At 39.7% G+C, this 15766-nt stretch overlaps 1 protein-coding gene across 1 annotated transcript; it reads left to right on the top strand.

The window, feature by feature from the left end:
- The first annotated feature begins 2451 nt into the window (after nt 1–2451).
- eaf2 (ELL associated factor 2) lies at nt 2452–15685 on the top strand. Its single transcript, XM_061841689.1, has 6 exons — nt 2452–2671; nt 3275–3369; nt 3441–3577; nt 8290–8480; nt 10943–11206; nt 13624–15685. The coding sequence occupies exons 1-6, from the start codon at nt 2569–2571 to the stop codon at nt 13665–13667; spliced, it is 834 nt and encodes a 277-aa protein (XP_061697673.1). The 5' UTR covers nt 2452–2568; the 3' UTR covers nt 13668–15685.
- The last annotated feature ends 81 nt before the right edge of the window (nt 15686–15766 follow it).

The following is a 15766-nucleotide window of genomic DNA, read 5'->3' on the forward strand; positions in this document are numbered from 1 at the left end:
CACTTATTGAACGTGAACGCAGTGGACATTGACTGACAGACAGATGATTTACCGCTTTGTCCAAATAAAGTCCGCCTGGAGATAAATTCAAGTGCAAAGTGCCCAAGAGCCGGTTCTTGTGTCACAATGTTGATCCTTTAACAGAAAGGCAGCAGATGGACCCTCACGAAAGGCTTACAATTCATTAGGCGTATAAAGACAGCAAATGAGATTATTTCATGATTAGGCGCCTTTTGCTGTCCTTTTAGATTTCATTCATGGAGCTTTTCGTCACTGGAAATCAATCTGTGGGGATTGGAATTTACTTTCCAATGCTCAGTCAGAAAACAACAACATGCTAACAGTTTTTGCGCAATGTAAACTAAATCTAAAAGGTGTAAAAGCAGACTGAATAGGATTTTACATCTTCTTGGCTATTATTTCTATTGTGAATTGAAGACATGCTACCATGGTAACAGCGCCTCTACTAATATAGTTCCAAACTTTTCAGTATAGTCCGAAATGTGTTAACATAGATCAATAAGCGTTTAAAATTATTTCCTGTACTCAGCGTCTATTTTAAATATGATCAAATATTAACATGCTAGCTGTGCTATGTTAACATATAGCAAGATAGCAACCACAGTCCGAAAAGAGGTAAAGCAGATTGAACTTTCTTTCTTCTTTTTTTCCTTTTGGCTTTTCCTGTTAGGGGTCGCCACAGTGTGTCATCTTTTTCCATCTAAGCCTATCCCGTGCATCTTCTTCTCTCACAACCACTGTCCTCATCTCCTCCCTCACAACATCCATCAACTTTTTTTTTATCTTTCTCTCGCTCTTTTCCCTGTCAGCTCCAGCCTCAGCACCCTTCTACCAATATACTCACTCTCTTGCCTCTGAACATGTCCAAACCATCGAAGTCTTTTCTCTCTAACCTTGTCTCCAAAACATCCAACTTTGGCTGTCCCTCTAATGAGCTCATTTCTAATCCTATCCAACCCACTCACTCCGAGTGAGAACCTCAGCATCTTCATTTCTGCTCCCTCCAGTTCTGCTTCCTGTTGTTTCTTCAGTGCCGCCATCTCTAATCCCTACATCATGGCCGGCCTCACCACTGCTTTATAAACTTTGCCCTTTATCCTGGCGGGGACTCTTCTGTCGCATCGAACACCAGACACCTTCCGCCAACTGTTCCACCCCACTTAGACCCGTTTCTTCACTTCCTTACCACACTCACCATTGCTCTGTATTGTTGACCCCAAGTATTTGAAGTCATCCACCCTCGCTATCTCTTCTCCCTGGAGCTTCACTCCTCCTCCTCCGCCCCTCTCATTCATGCACATCTATTCTGTTTTACTTTGGCTAATCTTCATTCCTCTCCTTTCCAGTGCATATCTCCATCTTTTAAATTGTTCCTTCCATGTCCTCCCTGCTTGCACTGCAGATAACAATACCATCTGCCAACATCATAGTCCAAGGGAATTCCAGTCTAACCTCATCTGTCAGCCCATCCATTCCTACCGCAAACAGGAAGTGGCTCAGGGCGGATCCCTGATGCACTCCCACCTCCACGTTAAAATTTTCTGACACACCAAAGGCACATCTCACCGCTGTTCTGCTGCCCTCATACATGTTTTGTACTATTCTAACATATTTCTCTGCCACACCAGACTTGCGCATGCAGTACCACAGTTCCTCTCTTGTTACTCTGTCATAGGCTTTCTCGAGGTCTAGCTCCTTCTGACCTTCTCTGTACTTTTCCACGAGCATCTTCAGTGCAAATAATACATCTGTGGTACTCTTTCAAGGCATGGAACCATAATGTTGCTCGCAAATACTTACTTCTGTCCTGAATCTACCCTCCACTACTCTTTCATCATCTTTATTCCTCTATGGTTTCCACAGCTCTGAATATCGGCTCTGTTCTTAAACATCTGGCTCTAAATACGTGTACTATTAAATGAGACCTGTTCAAATGCTAAAATGCTAATAATCATAAAATAAAATTATAAATAATAATAAATTATAAATAAAAAAGACAGCATCCCTGTTTTAAGAAACACTAAAATAGATAGACACTGGAGACAGTTAATATGCTACACTTTAACAGAGTAGTAACTTCAGTCCAAAAAGCACTAAAAGCAGATTGATATGAATTTAGAACATCTTGCCATCTATTCAATATTCCTGAATGCTAACATAGCAGGAGTTGGTATGCTAACGTTTTGCAAAATTGCATTGATACCAGGCTTAGCAACTAAATTAATGACGGAACTAAAACAGAATAAATATTATTGGACATTGCGTTAAAGAAGTATTTAAAATTATAAAAAAAACATGTTACATAAATGGTTTTTCAATTATCTATCGTACCACAGCAACATGACAATTGTATTATTATTTAATTATATTATTTAACGGTTTAAACCGTGTCGTCACTTTGATTGACAAGCGTGAAGTCACTGGGTTTACGGTGCCATCTACCCAGGTCCAATCAGAACGAGGAAGAGGCGGAACTCGGCGACACCTTCCATTACATGGCTGTCGAATGAAAAAAAAAGTTTTCATCCGGCCATCCCAACTCTCAGTATGAATGGAACAAGTTACGCCAACTTTGACAACCAGGAGCACGTTTTGAAATTGGGCGAGACGTTCGAGAAACACCCCAAGAGTGCCTACCACACCGTGCGATGTAAGTGGACGTTTCAGTCACAATTTGTGTTTTTCTTTCTCCCCACCCCCCACCCCCTTTCGGGCTATTTCTTAGCATGCTAGCGCGCTGATTACTGACTTTTAATTCGAGCCCCGCCGGTCCAACAAAACTAAGCACCTCCCAAGTCAATTTGTATGAGCTCCTTGTTTCACGTCGATGTGGGTGTTATTCTTGTTAATTTATTTTTAATGCATTTATTAAGCGTGGAAATTACTAGCAGCAGCTGTCAAATGTAGCTCGTGTGTTAGCTGACCATCAGTGAAGGAAACGGCGCCACCTTGCGGTTGTTTAGTGACGGTGTTACCCAGTTCCTACAACATTTACTGTCGTGGTTCACGTCAATGTCCCCCCCCCAAGTTATTATTTTTTTTTTTACACCAGCCAAATTCCCACGCTTAGCAGAATTAAAAATGTATCAAAACATTTTTTTTAAATTGGAATGAATGGCCAGATTGTTCCAAATTTTACTTATTATACTTGATTTTAACCATTGGAACTTCATATTATTTAGGTCATTCAGGACATTTTTCATTATTCCCAAAACATTTCATGTAATTAAATGTGCTCCACTTTCTTCACCAGATGATTTCAAACCAGCTTCGATTGACACAGCATGTGAAGGGGATCTGGAAGTGGGCAAAGGAGAGCAAGTCACCATTACTTTACCCAATTTAGAGGTTATTCTTTTCTTTGTCTGTCCTGTATGTGGAGCAAATTGTTTAATATTTGTTGTTGTTGTATGTTTCAGGGCTCCAGTGCTCCAGTGACAGTTTTCAAGGGGTCCAAGCGCTCGTACATGAAGGAGTGCATCCTCATTGTCAACCATGACACTGGAGAGTACCGACTTGAGAAGCTCAGCAGCAACATTGCGGTCAAGAAGACAAGGTACCTGTACCGGATTTGTCAGGCTTTTACAAAAACCAACTCAACTATGGGGATGCAACTAAGGATTAATTTAATGCGGGTTTAACATTTAGAATCAAGAAAAGATGGGAATTGGGACTAAGGTTCCAATTCTCTTTGAACCATTCAAATTAAAAAAATTCAGTTCCCAGTTTTGGTACCAAGTTCCCCCACCCAAAAGAAGAAATTGACAAAAAACAACAAAGAAGAACTCCTACAAAGACATGCTTGCGCCTAACTTTGTTAAAATTAATGACCAGTCGCCTTAGTGCAACACTTGAAATAAAATATTGCACAAAGAATGCTTTCACAAAGTGTACCATCTGATGCATTGCCTCCCGAGTCCCGCTACGAGCTTCACTCGACACCACACAAAGCCTCAGTGGCGTTAACTCTGTTAATTGGGTGAGTGAAACAATAAAATATATCTATGTCAACACTGAGGCAGTGGGTGTTGCACTTTTGGACTGAAATTTTTTAATGTTTATTTTAGTCTTCAATCCAGCGTAAGAGCTGATGAAAGAAAAAAAAAAGCTTAACGTGAGCTAAAACTTCCTTTACATCACAATGAATTGTGACAAAATTCATAAATGTCTCTCAGTATCACAAACACTAACGTGCTGCATTGATGGCTAAGAAAAGGAATCAATGTTTTATAGCATTTGGTTCCATTTGTTAAAAAAAACAAAAAACAACAAATCACCACTTGTGTGATATTAGTTTTCATGCCAAAATGCTGGCTTCCATCCATCAATTTTCTGAGCAATTTTCTTGTTCAGGGTGTACCCCGCCTCCTGCCCGATGATAGCCGGGATAGGCTCCAGCACTACTGCAACCCTTGTGAGGATAAGTGGCTCAGAAAATGCATTGCAATGCAAAAGCATTTCATATGCCTCTAAAATCCCCTACAACACAGGTGTCAAACATAGATTTCGTGTGTAAATATGATGAGGCGACTGTTTTTTATGGTTTCACAGCCAAAACAGCCCTCTGAGGGAACCCGTAACGAGAATGTGGTCCGTGACAGGAGTGACTTTGACAACCCTGGCCTATAACAAATAAATTAATGAAATAAAGAATTGCCAAAGTTTTTTTTAGGGGAAGTGATGCAATTAAAACATTTTTAGAGTGTTGATGTGCAGATATTTCTGCCTGTGAGAGCTTTTTTGTGAATATTTTAAGATGAACTTGTCAGTTAATTGGGGGAGGGTTTCACATCGGAAAAAATTAAGTGAAAGTATTCATTGTAGTTGGAGAAAATCTATGTGTGAGGATGTCAGAAAATACTGCTTTTCTGGCTGAGTATACTGACATTAAGATGCAGTTTAGTTTATTCCTTCAAGGGTCAAAGCAGCTGCTCATTAAAAATAAGAAGTGAATTATTGTGTTTAAGGGCCGTAATTTAATGGTCAGGGATGAGAATTTTCCGCCGATCGGCGGATTTCCGACATTTTCATACCAAAATGACCATTCTCGAGATAAGCGCAAATCTGTTGAGAAAATTTCGGGGGGGTATCGTGTGCCTGCCTCTCGGTGTTGGGCTCCGAGCTGCAAGTTCAGCTTAGTGCTAGCTCGCACAAGCACGACTATCATATGCCGTTCTAACTTCTAACTTGCTCAGTAGTGTAAATATTTGCATTTTGCAACATAAACATTAAAACTTGTTTGCGGCAGATCACTCGATTGGACAACAGAGTTATACAGTATAACGATCCAATCGTGTTAGTGGTTAATTGAGTTTCACCATTGCCATGTACATGTGTTCTCGGTTCTCAGAAATCGCAGTGTAACTTGTTAGTTAGCCAAGTAATGGCGCGTGGGACCTAGATAGCGCGAACTGAGCGACGGTGTGTTCAAAGTTTTACGATGGCGAAAGTGTTAGAAAAAAAGGATGAAGATCGAGCGAGTAGTAAGGTAATTTTTATTCATATTGTTCTAAAAACTTGTTTCATCTCTACACTACACTAATTCTATGAATAACTGACTGCATATCAGAAAGAAAATATAATGGTGTATCCATATTAAACAATGAAAGAGATTGAAAATCCATTCTGAAGTTTGGCAAATGGTGAAACTCTTATGTAATGTGTATAAATAAGTACAATAATTCAAGCATTGAAGAAATGAAACTGATATTTCAATTTTTGCTGTACTGGTAGAGCACCAAACAAGGGACATTTTTTCCACAACTCAGTTAAATTCAGTGTTGAAATTAATGGTTTTGGGGCTAACAAATTGCCTGCGGCCCTCAGACCCCTGGCTACTTTTCAGACTTTTTTCTCATTTGGCATTCTCATCCCTGAATGGTGTAACAATGAATTTTGAAAGCAGATGTTTGTGGTGCACAAAACATGTACACCTACCGGTACATTCAGTTGCTGCCTCCTTGGGATGAAATAGAGAGAGAAAAATATGGGACCCTTAAATTATTGCTGGGATCAATTTCATTTCTGTTACCCTGCAATATATTTGTTTGCCTCTCCACTAAAGAAGCACAAATCCCTCTTGAAATCTGAAACATGCGTTTATGCGTTCCCCTTTGACTTTCCATCCATAATGAAGTGGCCAATTCACACAAAACACCAAGTCGGCATCAAAGAAGGAAGAAACAAAAATGTGCCGTTATAGTTTGCTTGGCTTGTCCTACTTGATAAAATGTCAACAATTGTGGAGTCTTGTAGTTTATATCAAAGAATGATAATGAGTTAACGTTAGCTAAACTACGAGGTTATCAGTCAATGTTATATTGGTATGGATGTTTTAACCTGAATAATCCTACTCTCATTTTTCAATGAAATATTCAGTACGTGTTGCGCAATCATTTCAACAACGACATATTTTACATGGGTATAGACGATGAAACCAAGCTTATTGGTTAAATACCAGAAGTCCACTTTTATATATAGTAGGTGCTATAATCCATATACTGTACTACCCAAGGTGACATCTTGAATATTCACAGCTTTTGAATGAGATTTTCCTTCATGCGAATAACAATTTTTCAACTATTTATAATGGCTATTTTCCAAGATATATGTCAAGGTTTTAACAGACTAGCTTTGTGTGTAGAAGTAACTGTGTAGCACCAAACTATGTTGTACACCGTAGCTTTATGAGTTGGTGCACAAGACATTTCAGCCAAATCCATCCAGTTTTTCCTGAGAAATAGTTAACTAGTGAAATTATGTAATTCTGTCAAAAAGTTTCTGTTAGCATGCTAACCGATGCTGACATTTTCAAATTTGATATATTTTTGACATGAATTTGTGTTCATGTAGTGACGTCCGTCTAGTGTATCGCTTTGCTTCATTATTTTCCACTTAGGGGAAAAAAATGTATAAACACTTTTGTCAATTTATTGGCAACCACTTCAGGGTGTTCCCCGCCTACTGCCCAATGACAGCTGGAATTAGCTCCAGTACTCCCGTGACCCTCGTGAGGATAAGCGGCTCGGAAAATGGATGGATGGGTTGATGGATGATGTTTTTAGGAAATCTTGTCACATTGCAAGGAACATCAATTGGAAAATCGTATGATTGCAATTGTATGATTGCAAAGTTAAAGGAAATGTACTCTTTTTGTAATTTAACACAAAGATAATCTGCTTTAATGTAGGACTATAGAAATTGGGAAATATTTACTCTTAAGGCTCATTTCGGAACATTCAAACTTAAAAAAAAAAAAAAAAGGTCTCCAAACGATCAATACATTATCAAAGTAGTGGTCGATTAATCCTTGAATTCTTTCACCTGCCGATCTAGCTACTGACCACCTTATCTCCCTTTGTTGCAGGCCACCTATTTTAATCTAACACAGATATTAAGCCTGGTGAGCATCTTATAGGATAGATAATTTTTATACTTGAGACAGTGTGAGTCTGGTGGAATGTGCTCGTATGTCATGGAAATAATGAGTGCCACTCTGGGAACAATGAGTCCCAGCAACCCATCATCACGGAATACTGATAGAGTAATCGTGTGCTGTATCACGCTTCTTCCTTCGTGGTCCGACTATGTTTCATATTTTTAGTACAGTTGTTGCTCTTTAAATTCTGTTTGTACATTATGTTTGTTATCCATTGCTCTTGCTTTCTCTTAGTATGTTACACGTGTTAAGACCTGTCACAATATAAAATATTTTAGGTTAACTTTTTACGACAAACAATATCGTCTTTTCTGCCACTTCTAATATGAATCTAGATGCAAGAACGTTGTTTTTAAGATGAATTCACTTTTATTTATAATGCTAACAACAATGAAAATTGACATTGTAATGTACAACAATTAATAAAATATCTAAGATAAAAATATAAAATGAGGCAATCTCAGGCTCTGTTCACAAAAATTGCATTTAAATATTTGACACAGGCGGCACGGTGACTCAGCTGGTAAAGCATTGGCCTCAGAGTTCTGAGTGTCTGGACACTCTAAATAGTCCCTAGGTGTGATTGTGAGTGCGGCTGTTTGTCTCAATGTGCCCTGCAATTGGCTGGCAACCAGTCCAGGGCGTACCCTGCCTCCTATCCGAAGACAGCTGGGATAGGCTTCAGTACTCCCGTGACCCTCGTGAGGATAAGCAGCAAAAGAAAATGGATGGATGGATATTTGACACAGAGATATAGTATAAACCACACTATAGTGTGTAACTCCGTGAGTGTTTCTCATTTTCTTTGTCTTTTTTGTGATGTGTTCCAGGGCCGAGGGCAGCAGTAAGATTCATTCGCGCATGGAGCAGCAGACCAGTCGTCTGGGCCAGCAGATGAAGACCAGCGGTAGCGGTAGCTGTGGTAGCAGTGGAAGCGGAAGCAAGAGCACACCGGGATCCAAAAGTTCTCCGCCCAAAGAGAAGATATCGCCTGCGTCGCCGCTGGATGACATTGAAAAAGGTAGCCTTCCTCACTTGTGTACGGTAAGTAATATACAAATCCCACTTCCAATGAAGATTGGACATTCTGTAAAAGTAAAAATAAATAAAGGCAGAATTCCAAGATTTGTAAATCTTTTCAACCTATATTAAGTTGAATACGGTACAAATTAAAGATACAGTGCTGTGAAGAAATATTGGTCCCCTTCTCAAGAAAACTATTAAAACACACTAGCAATGAAATTTTTGAATACCTTAAAATAACAAAATGAAGCATTTATAGTGGCGTAGTGAAAGTTTAGAATTGAATCCATTTGACTTTAAAAAGGACGTTTATGCCAAAAAACCCTTCTTTTTTGATGAATTAAAAATTTTTTGCAAGGACAACTCGCCCAAAGTATCTGTGCCTTCGCAGATATACATTATAACAACAACCGAGTCTTCAGGGATGCGTCTATTAGTTCCAATTATTACATATTTTCAATCAATATGGTCGCCTACGGAATGTTCCAAAAAGGTGTTTTTTTTTTTTTTTCTTTTTTATTTTTATTTTATTTGAGTATTTCACAATTTCCAACTTGTTGCCCCTGTCCCAGCCTTTTTTGGTACATGTTGCAACCATCAAATTGAAAATGAGAGAATATGTGCAAAGAAACTGTTTATTAGTTTGAACATTAAATATCTTGTCTCTGCGGCATATTCAACTGATTATCAGTTGAAAAGGATTTACAATTTGTATTAAGTTTTATGTAATGTCCCAACTTCATTGGAATTGGGATTTGTAGATGCCCATCTATCTAGTTACCCTCTTACATATCTGGGTACCAACCTACTCTGTATACTTACAGACCTATCTAATTTTGGTGCAAAATGAAATATCCATCTAGCTAACTACCAATCTACCAATAGCTTGTGACGTACCTACAATACTAGCACATAAGTATACTATGTATCTAGTTAGCTATCACCCTATTGATTTTAATTTAGATTGCCCTCCCTAGCCAGGGTCCAACATTGTTAGAGTAAACTGAATTGACCCCTCCGTGGATATTGCGCAATCCGCGTCACTGACCAATCAGAGGCCAGAGATCTGCATAGACCAAAGCCCGTTTTTGCTCCCGCCATTTTCTCAGACAACATTGCATGGTCCAGTATAGGTTTAGTTAGCGTTTTATCGCGTATTTGGGTTATTTAACAAAAAATATGGTTAAGAGGTGTAGTCACGGACTTTGTAATAGTGACGACAGGTATCCTGAAAGGCTAGTTGGTGGAATTCGATTCGTACCCTTTCCAAAACCGAAGACCCAGTACAAAAAATGCCTTCGATGGATCAAACTTTGTGGAAGACCGCATCATCAACTAAATCCATCTAATATCAACCGGAACACAAATATTTTTGCACGAAGGTATGCCCTATATTTGATTTTCAATACATGTCTCGTATTAATGAATTCGAAGTTCTTCGCTAGCATAACACTGCTGCGTGTGAACGATTGACACACTTATTCTTTGTTGAGCGATATTTAGCGATGATCGGACTGCACAAACGTATTGATTTCTTGCTGACTCGTGGCCAGAAGCTTAACCAGACGGTGTTTGCACGAAGATATGCCCTAAATTTGATTTTTAATACACGTCTCGTATAAATGAATGAGACGTTCTCCGCTGGCATAACACTGCTATGTGTGAACGGTTGACACACTTATTCTTTGTTGAGCGATATTTAGCGATGATCGGACTGCACAAACGTATTGATTTCTTGCTGGCTCGTGGCCAGAAGCTTAACCAGACGGTGTTTGCACGAAGATATGCCCTAAATTTGATTTTTAATACACGTCTCGTATAAATGAATGAGACGTTCTCCGCTGGCATAACACTGCTACGTGTGAACGATTGACACACTTATTCTTTGTTGAGCGATATTTAGCGATGATCGGACTGCACAAACGTGTCGCTTTTTTGCCTGCTCGCGGCCGAAGCTTAACCAGACTGTGTTTGCACAGAGATATGCCCTAAATTTGATTTTTAATACACGTCTCGTATAAATGAATGAGACGTTCTCCGCTGGCATAACATTGCTACGTGTGAATGATTGAATGAAATCAGAAGCATGGCGTCTCTCTCAGTTAAGAATGTATTGTATTTAGAATCTATAATATATCGTTGATTTGAATGAAATCAGAAGCATAGAGTCTGTCCCAGTTCAGAATGTATTGTATTGTATTTGCCATTTGTACTGTTTGTCTTACGTGAGCGCACGTGGCGTGACGTCACTTCAGGAGGCGTGGTTAAGTGCCGTGTACGGAGGGGTCAATTGTGATGGTCCTATGAGAATATATATTGGTCCCTATTTTTTTATTTAACATGTTTTTTGTGGACTATTGGTGTATATTTCTACTCTAGACAGTGATTGAGGATTGTTAGCCTGACATACAAAAAATGTTAGATTCAATGCTGATTTTAGATTTGTGTTGTCTCTTTTAGAGCTAATGGCGGAGGCGCGCGTCATGGACCAGATGAGCAGTGGCAGCTCCTCCAACAGCTCCTCGTCCTCCAGCAGTGACGACAGCTCCAGCAGCAGCGACTCGGAGGAAGAACGCGGTGGTGCCAGTTCTACCGCCACGCCCCCTAATGCGGCGTTGGCCCAGAACAGCCACAACATGCCCGTCCTCACCACCAACAACCGCTTGCAGGAGGGAGGAGGAGGAGCAGCAGTAGGAGGAGAAGGAGGCTTCATGAACACACTCAGTGAGTAACCATCTAAGTATGAAACAAAATTTCAAAAGTTATTTAATTGAAAAGATATGTATAATAAATAGAAAACATATTAGATTAGGCGTCAGCTGTAAACCTTTGGCCTTACAGTTCTGAGGAACATGGTTCAATCCCGGCCCCGCCCGTGTGGAGTTTACATGTTCTCCCCGTGCCTGCGTGGGATTTCTCCGGGCACGCCGGTTTCCTCCCACATCCCAAAAACATGCAACATTAATTGAACACTCTAAATTGCCCCAAGGTGTGATTGTGAGTGCGACTGCTGTCTGTCTCTACGTGTCCTGCAATTGGCTGGAAACCAGTTCAGGGGTGTGGAAAAGCGGCTCAGAAAATGGATGGATGATTAAATTACCATAATACACTTCAATAAAAAGTAGCAATTTTCAGGATTTTAAGATTTTTTTTTACAAAAATGTAGACTTGTAAATTTTAAAATAAATTAAATGCGGATAATGTATTCAATTATAATATAACTAGTGTATTAAGTGAACAAAAAAATTCAAAAACTCTTCAGTAAAATCACAATTTTCGTTGTACTGTACCACAAGAAAAATACATGTTTTAAAGTTGGTTAGTAAAATTATTATACATTAAAGTAAAATACAATTACATTTAATATGTAGAGTTTATTAAGAGGCAAATCATCATTTTCGTACGTGCTAAAAGTAGTAGAATTTAAAATAATAGTCTAAATAAATAATCTAAATAATAATCTATCCGAGCCACTTATCCAAGGGTCACAAGGGTGATGGGAGTGCTGGAGCCTACCCCAGCTATCTTCGGGCAGTATGCGTACACACCCTGAACTGGTTGACAGCCAGTCTCAAGACGCATATAAAGAAACAACCATTCGCACTCACATCAACACTTACAGGTGATTTAGAGTCTCCAATTAATTTATGTCTTTGCAATATGGGAGGGAAATGGAGTGCCCAGAGAAAACCCATGCGAACACTGAGAGAGCATGCAAACTCCACACAGGCTGAGCCAGGATTTGAACGCCGTTTCTCACAACTGTGAGGCGAATATTCCAACCAGTCATTCCACCAATCCATCCATTTTCTTAGCTCCGTATCCTCACAAGTGTCGCGGGAGTGGTGGAGCCTATCCCAGTTGTCATCGGGCAGGAGGCAGGGTACACCCTGAACTGGTTGCCATCCAATTGCAGGGCACATAGAGACGCACTCACAATCACAGCTAGGGGCAATTTAAAGTGTTCAATTAATGTTGCATGTTTTTTGGATGTGGGAGGAAATCGGAGTGCCGGGAGAAAACCCACACAGGATGGGGAGAACATGCAAACTCCACACTGGTAGGTCAGGGATCAAATCCTGGACCGCAGAACTGTGAGGCCAACACTTTACAGCTGCTCCACCGTGCCGCCAAATAAAAATATATGATAAAATTATATGTAATATGCACATGGAAATAAAGAAATGTAGTGAGAATAAATATAAATGCAGAAATTATTTTACTAAGTATAAAAATCGCATAATTTACATTCAAATGTTAAAAATAGAATGTACAGTTTCAGGGACCTTAATTCTCAATTTTTTTTTTCAGGAATATATTGTATCTGTCACCACCAATCAAAATATGGAATTGTGGTTCATATTGCATTCAGAGAATAAGAATTAAACAGAATAATTAATCAATCTACAGCATTCTCAAGGGCCTGCCATTTTAGGCAGTAATACCCTCTTCACCAGGTAGCATGCAGTCCCTGTGGATGTTTGTTGTTTGTCGACATGATAGCTTGAATAACATTTCAACAGGTTCAGCTTCAAAACTATCATTTCAATAACCCACAGCTTACATGGGTAGTCTTTGAACTCGTTTTCCGGGTTTGGTCACATAACGTACAGAACTGTAGCAGCGGTATTTGTGACATTAATTTCGGTTGCCAGCAGAGCTTGATAGTTTCTAAAAAGGCAGCCCCCTGAGAATGATGAATTATTCTGGTCAATTCTTATTCCACAAATACAGTATTAACCAGTGTAATGTGTTTTGATTAGTGGTGGTACATACAACATATCCTTGCAAACTTCTTTTCTTCTGCATTAAATAACAATCACAATGAAGAATGCTTGCTTTCTCTTTCCATATGAATCAACATCAGTCATAATGTATACAAAATTAGTATAGGTTCTAAATAACTGATTGAATAAATAAAAACACAATTGTGTAGTAAATTACATTGAAAAAGTTTTTTAAAAGGTAATATACAAACTACTACTACTACTACTGCACACATACAAAAGTGTATGCACAAAGCGGCTAGTGGGAACAACGTTGCGTGTTCACGTTTGACACACTTGCAGCACCCGTTTCCATGTAATGGTCCTCCACAGAACAATCCGCCATCCTTTGCCAATCTTGTTTTTGTCTTGCAGAAAACGACCTCCAATTAAGCGAATCGGGCAGTGAAAGCGACTGACCAGCCACCAGCTAGGACGTCTGCTAACGTGCATTTTGGTTCTTTCTTGATTAGTTCCTTTTGTTTTGAGATGTGTTCAAGAATCCTGGGAAACACCAGCGGTTTTATTTACATGTCCACCAATGAAGTCTTAAAGCGCCCACAGCGGTGTTGCACATTTCAGCTCAGCATCATGGGTAACTTACAATATGTGCCTTACATGGTCACATGTCGTTTATAAACAAACTTTTTGATTTTTTTTTTCCCCCCTTCTTTTTCCAAAATGCTCCCTCCACTTGTCCGTTCAATCATTTCGTGTTGTTGTTCACATGTTTGCCCAATCTATTCAGTCTGTTAGCATTCAGACTAAATCATGGTAAGTGTTAGAAACGTAGCTCAGGGATTTCCAAAATTTTGTTCCCACCCATTGCCTGAATTTACAAACTATAGCATCGAAATTTATGTAGTGCCACAACGCCGGAATAAACAAATCATACATAACTAGTTAATTGGTCAGAAAAGGTAGTTAAAAGTTCAATAATGACATCAGCCTTCGCTTACAAATAGAATCACAATCAATTTGTACTCCCATTTGGAGTGACTGTGATGTGGCATTTTGCCACCATTTCCTCGTCATCTTCATTGTGTGTCGCTAACATTGCTAGCACATCTACAATAGTTGCCTATGTTGCTACTTGACTTTGTGGCTGGTTGTTAATGTTGCTACTTGTTGTTGATTTTACTTGGTAACAATGGTAGCGTATCCATATGACAGAGTAGTTCGCGTCCTCCATTATGTTTCATTAAAGTTGTTAGCTTATCTAGTTCAGAGTGTAGCAAATTGCCAACCATGCTAACAACTGACACTGTAGTGAGATGCCACTGTGGCTAAGTGCTAACGGTGCTACGTCATGTTAAATGGCTTTTTTTCTTTTTAATTCTCTTTACCAGATCAATGATTTAAACCTGCCATACTTGAATCCAAATCATTAATTTATTTATCTAAGCAGTGACTGGCCTAATAATAATTATTATAATGACGTAAGAGGAAAACGCATGTGAATCCTTTGGAATGTTTTAAATTTCTTATCTTAATCAAAATGACAAGACTCACCATTACACACAATCATGTACTGATATAATGGTTGGTAGTTGCTGACCTGGTAACCAGAGTAATAGGGTGGTTTGTGATTCTTGACTTTTCTCTTGGCTTAACTTGTGTACGTTGCGGAGATTGTAACACCCCCCTTGAGGCACCGCCTTCCTCTCCTCTCTCCTGACACCCTTGCCGGTCATTACTCGCTATGCACACTTAATATGGTCTTGCTTGTGGCGGTGCTTTTTTGGGTGCCAGTTGGCTCTTGTGTTGGGACTTCCATGCTTTCTGGATGTGGTCGCAGTGGAGTGGCACACTGGATAGTGGGTGAGATGGGGATTGTGTGTGGAGGGTGGTGATCCCATACTCGTGTCCCTTCCTTTTGAACTAGTTGGGGAGCTTTGATTGGGCGAGGGGACCGCCCTCGGTCCTGAGGAGAGTGGAGCATTCATTGGCTGAGTCCTCTGCTGGATGGACTGACTGACTTGGCCCACCTTTGCAGGGGGTCATGAGCCACCCTTCCTTAATGTGCCAGCTCAGCAACTCTGTACGCAAGTTCACCTTCATGCGTGTGATAGAGTGTTCATACCCTAATCAGTTCCAAAAACAATGGAATGGGCTTGAAATGCTTATGTGGAACAACTACAACACTGTAAAAGCATTCCACCACACCACTCACCAGCAGCATTGCCTAGCTCATTTCACATATCCCTTCCTGCCCTTTTTTGTCCTCTTATCTTGTTCTTTTTGTTATTTGTTACATGTCCTCACATTGTGCATGCATGCACCATCCCCAAAAAGGAACACAATTTGACTGTTGTAATGTTACTTGTCAAATATCTACCTAACTGCTACGGTTTACACCATTCTCTCCATCTGTCCCCTAAATCCCCTTTCTATCTGTCTGGATATTCAATAAACATCACAATAATAAAAAAATTAAGCCGAGGGACTATTTCACACTCCCCTGTTCCACAGCAAAACGGTCCGGGCACCAAAGAATGCAGTTCCACCATTCTGCATG

The sequence above is a fragment of the Syngnathoides biaculeatus genome, chromosome 14 (genome assembly GCF_019802595.1).
Source record: "Syngnathoides biaculeatus isolate LvHL_M chromosome 14, ASM1980259v1, whole genome shotgun sequence".
Classification (NCBI taxonomy): domain Eukaryota; kingdom Metazoa; phylum Chordata; class Actinopteri; order Syngnathiformes; family Syngnathidae; genus Syngnathoides; species Syngnathoides biaculeatus.

Excerpts from the sequence above, each read along its gene's own strand:
- eaf2 (XM_061841689.1), top strand. The coding sequence starts at position 2,569 with ATGAATGGAACAAGTTACGCCAACTTTGACAACCAGGAGCACGTTTTG. Across the intron at positions 3,578-8,289 it reads ATTGCGGTCAAGAAGACAAG|GGCCGAGGGCAGCAGTAAGA; the intron begins GTACCTGTACCG and ends GATGTGTTCCAG. Across the intron at positions 11,207-13,623 it reads AGGCTTCATGAACACACTCA|AAAACGACCTCCAATTAAGC; the intron begins GTGAGTAACCAT and ends TTTGTCTTGCAG.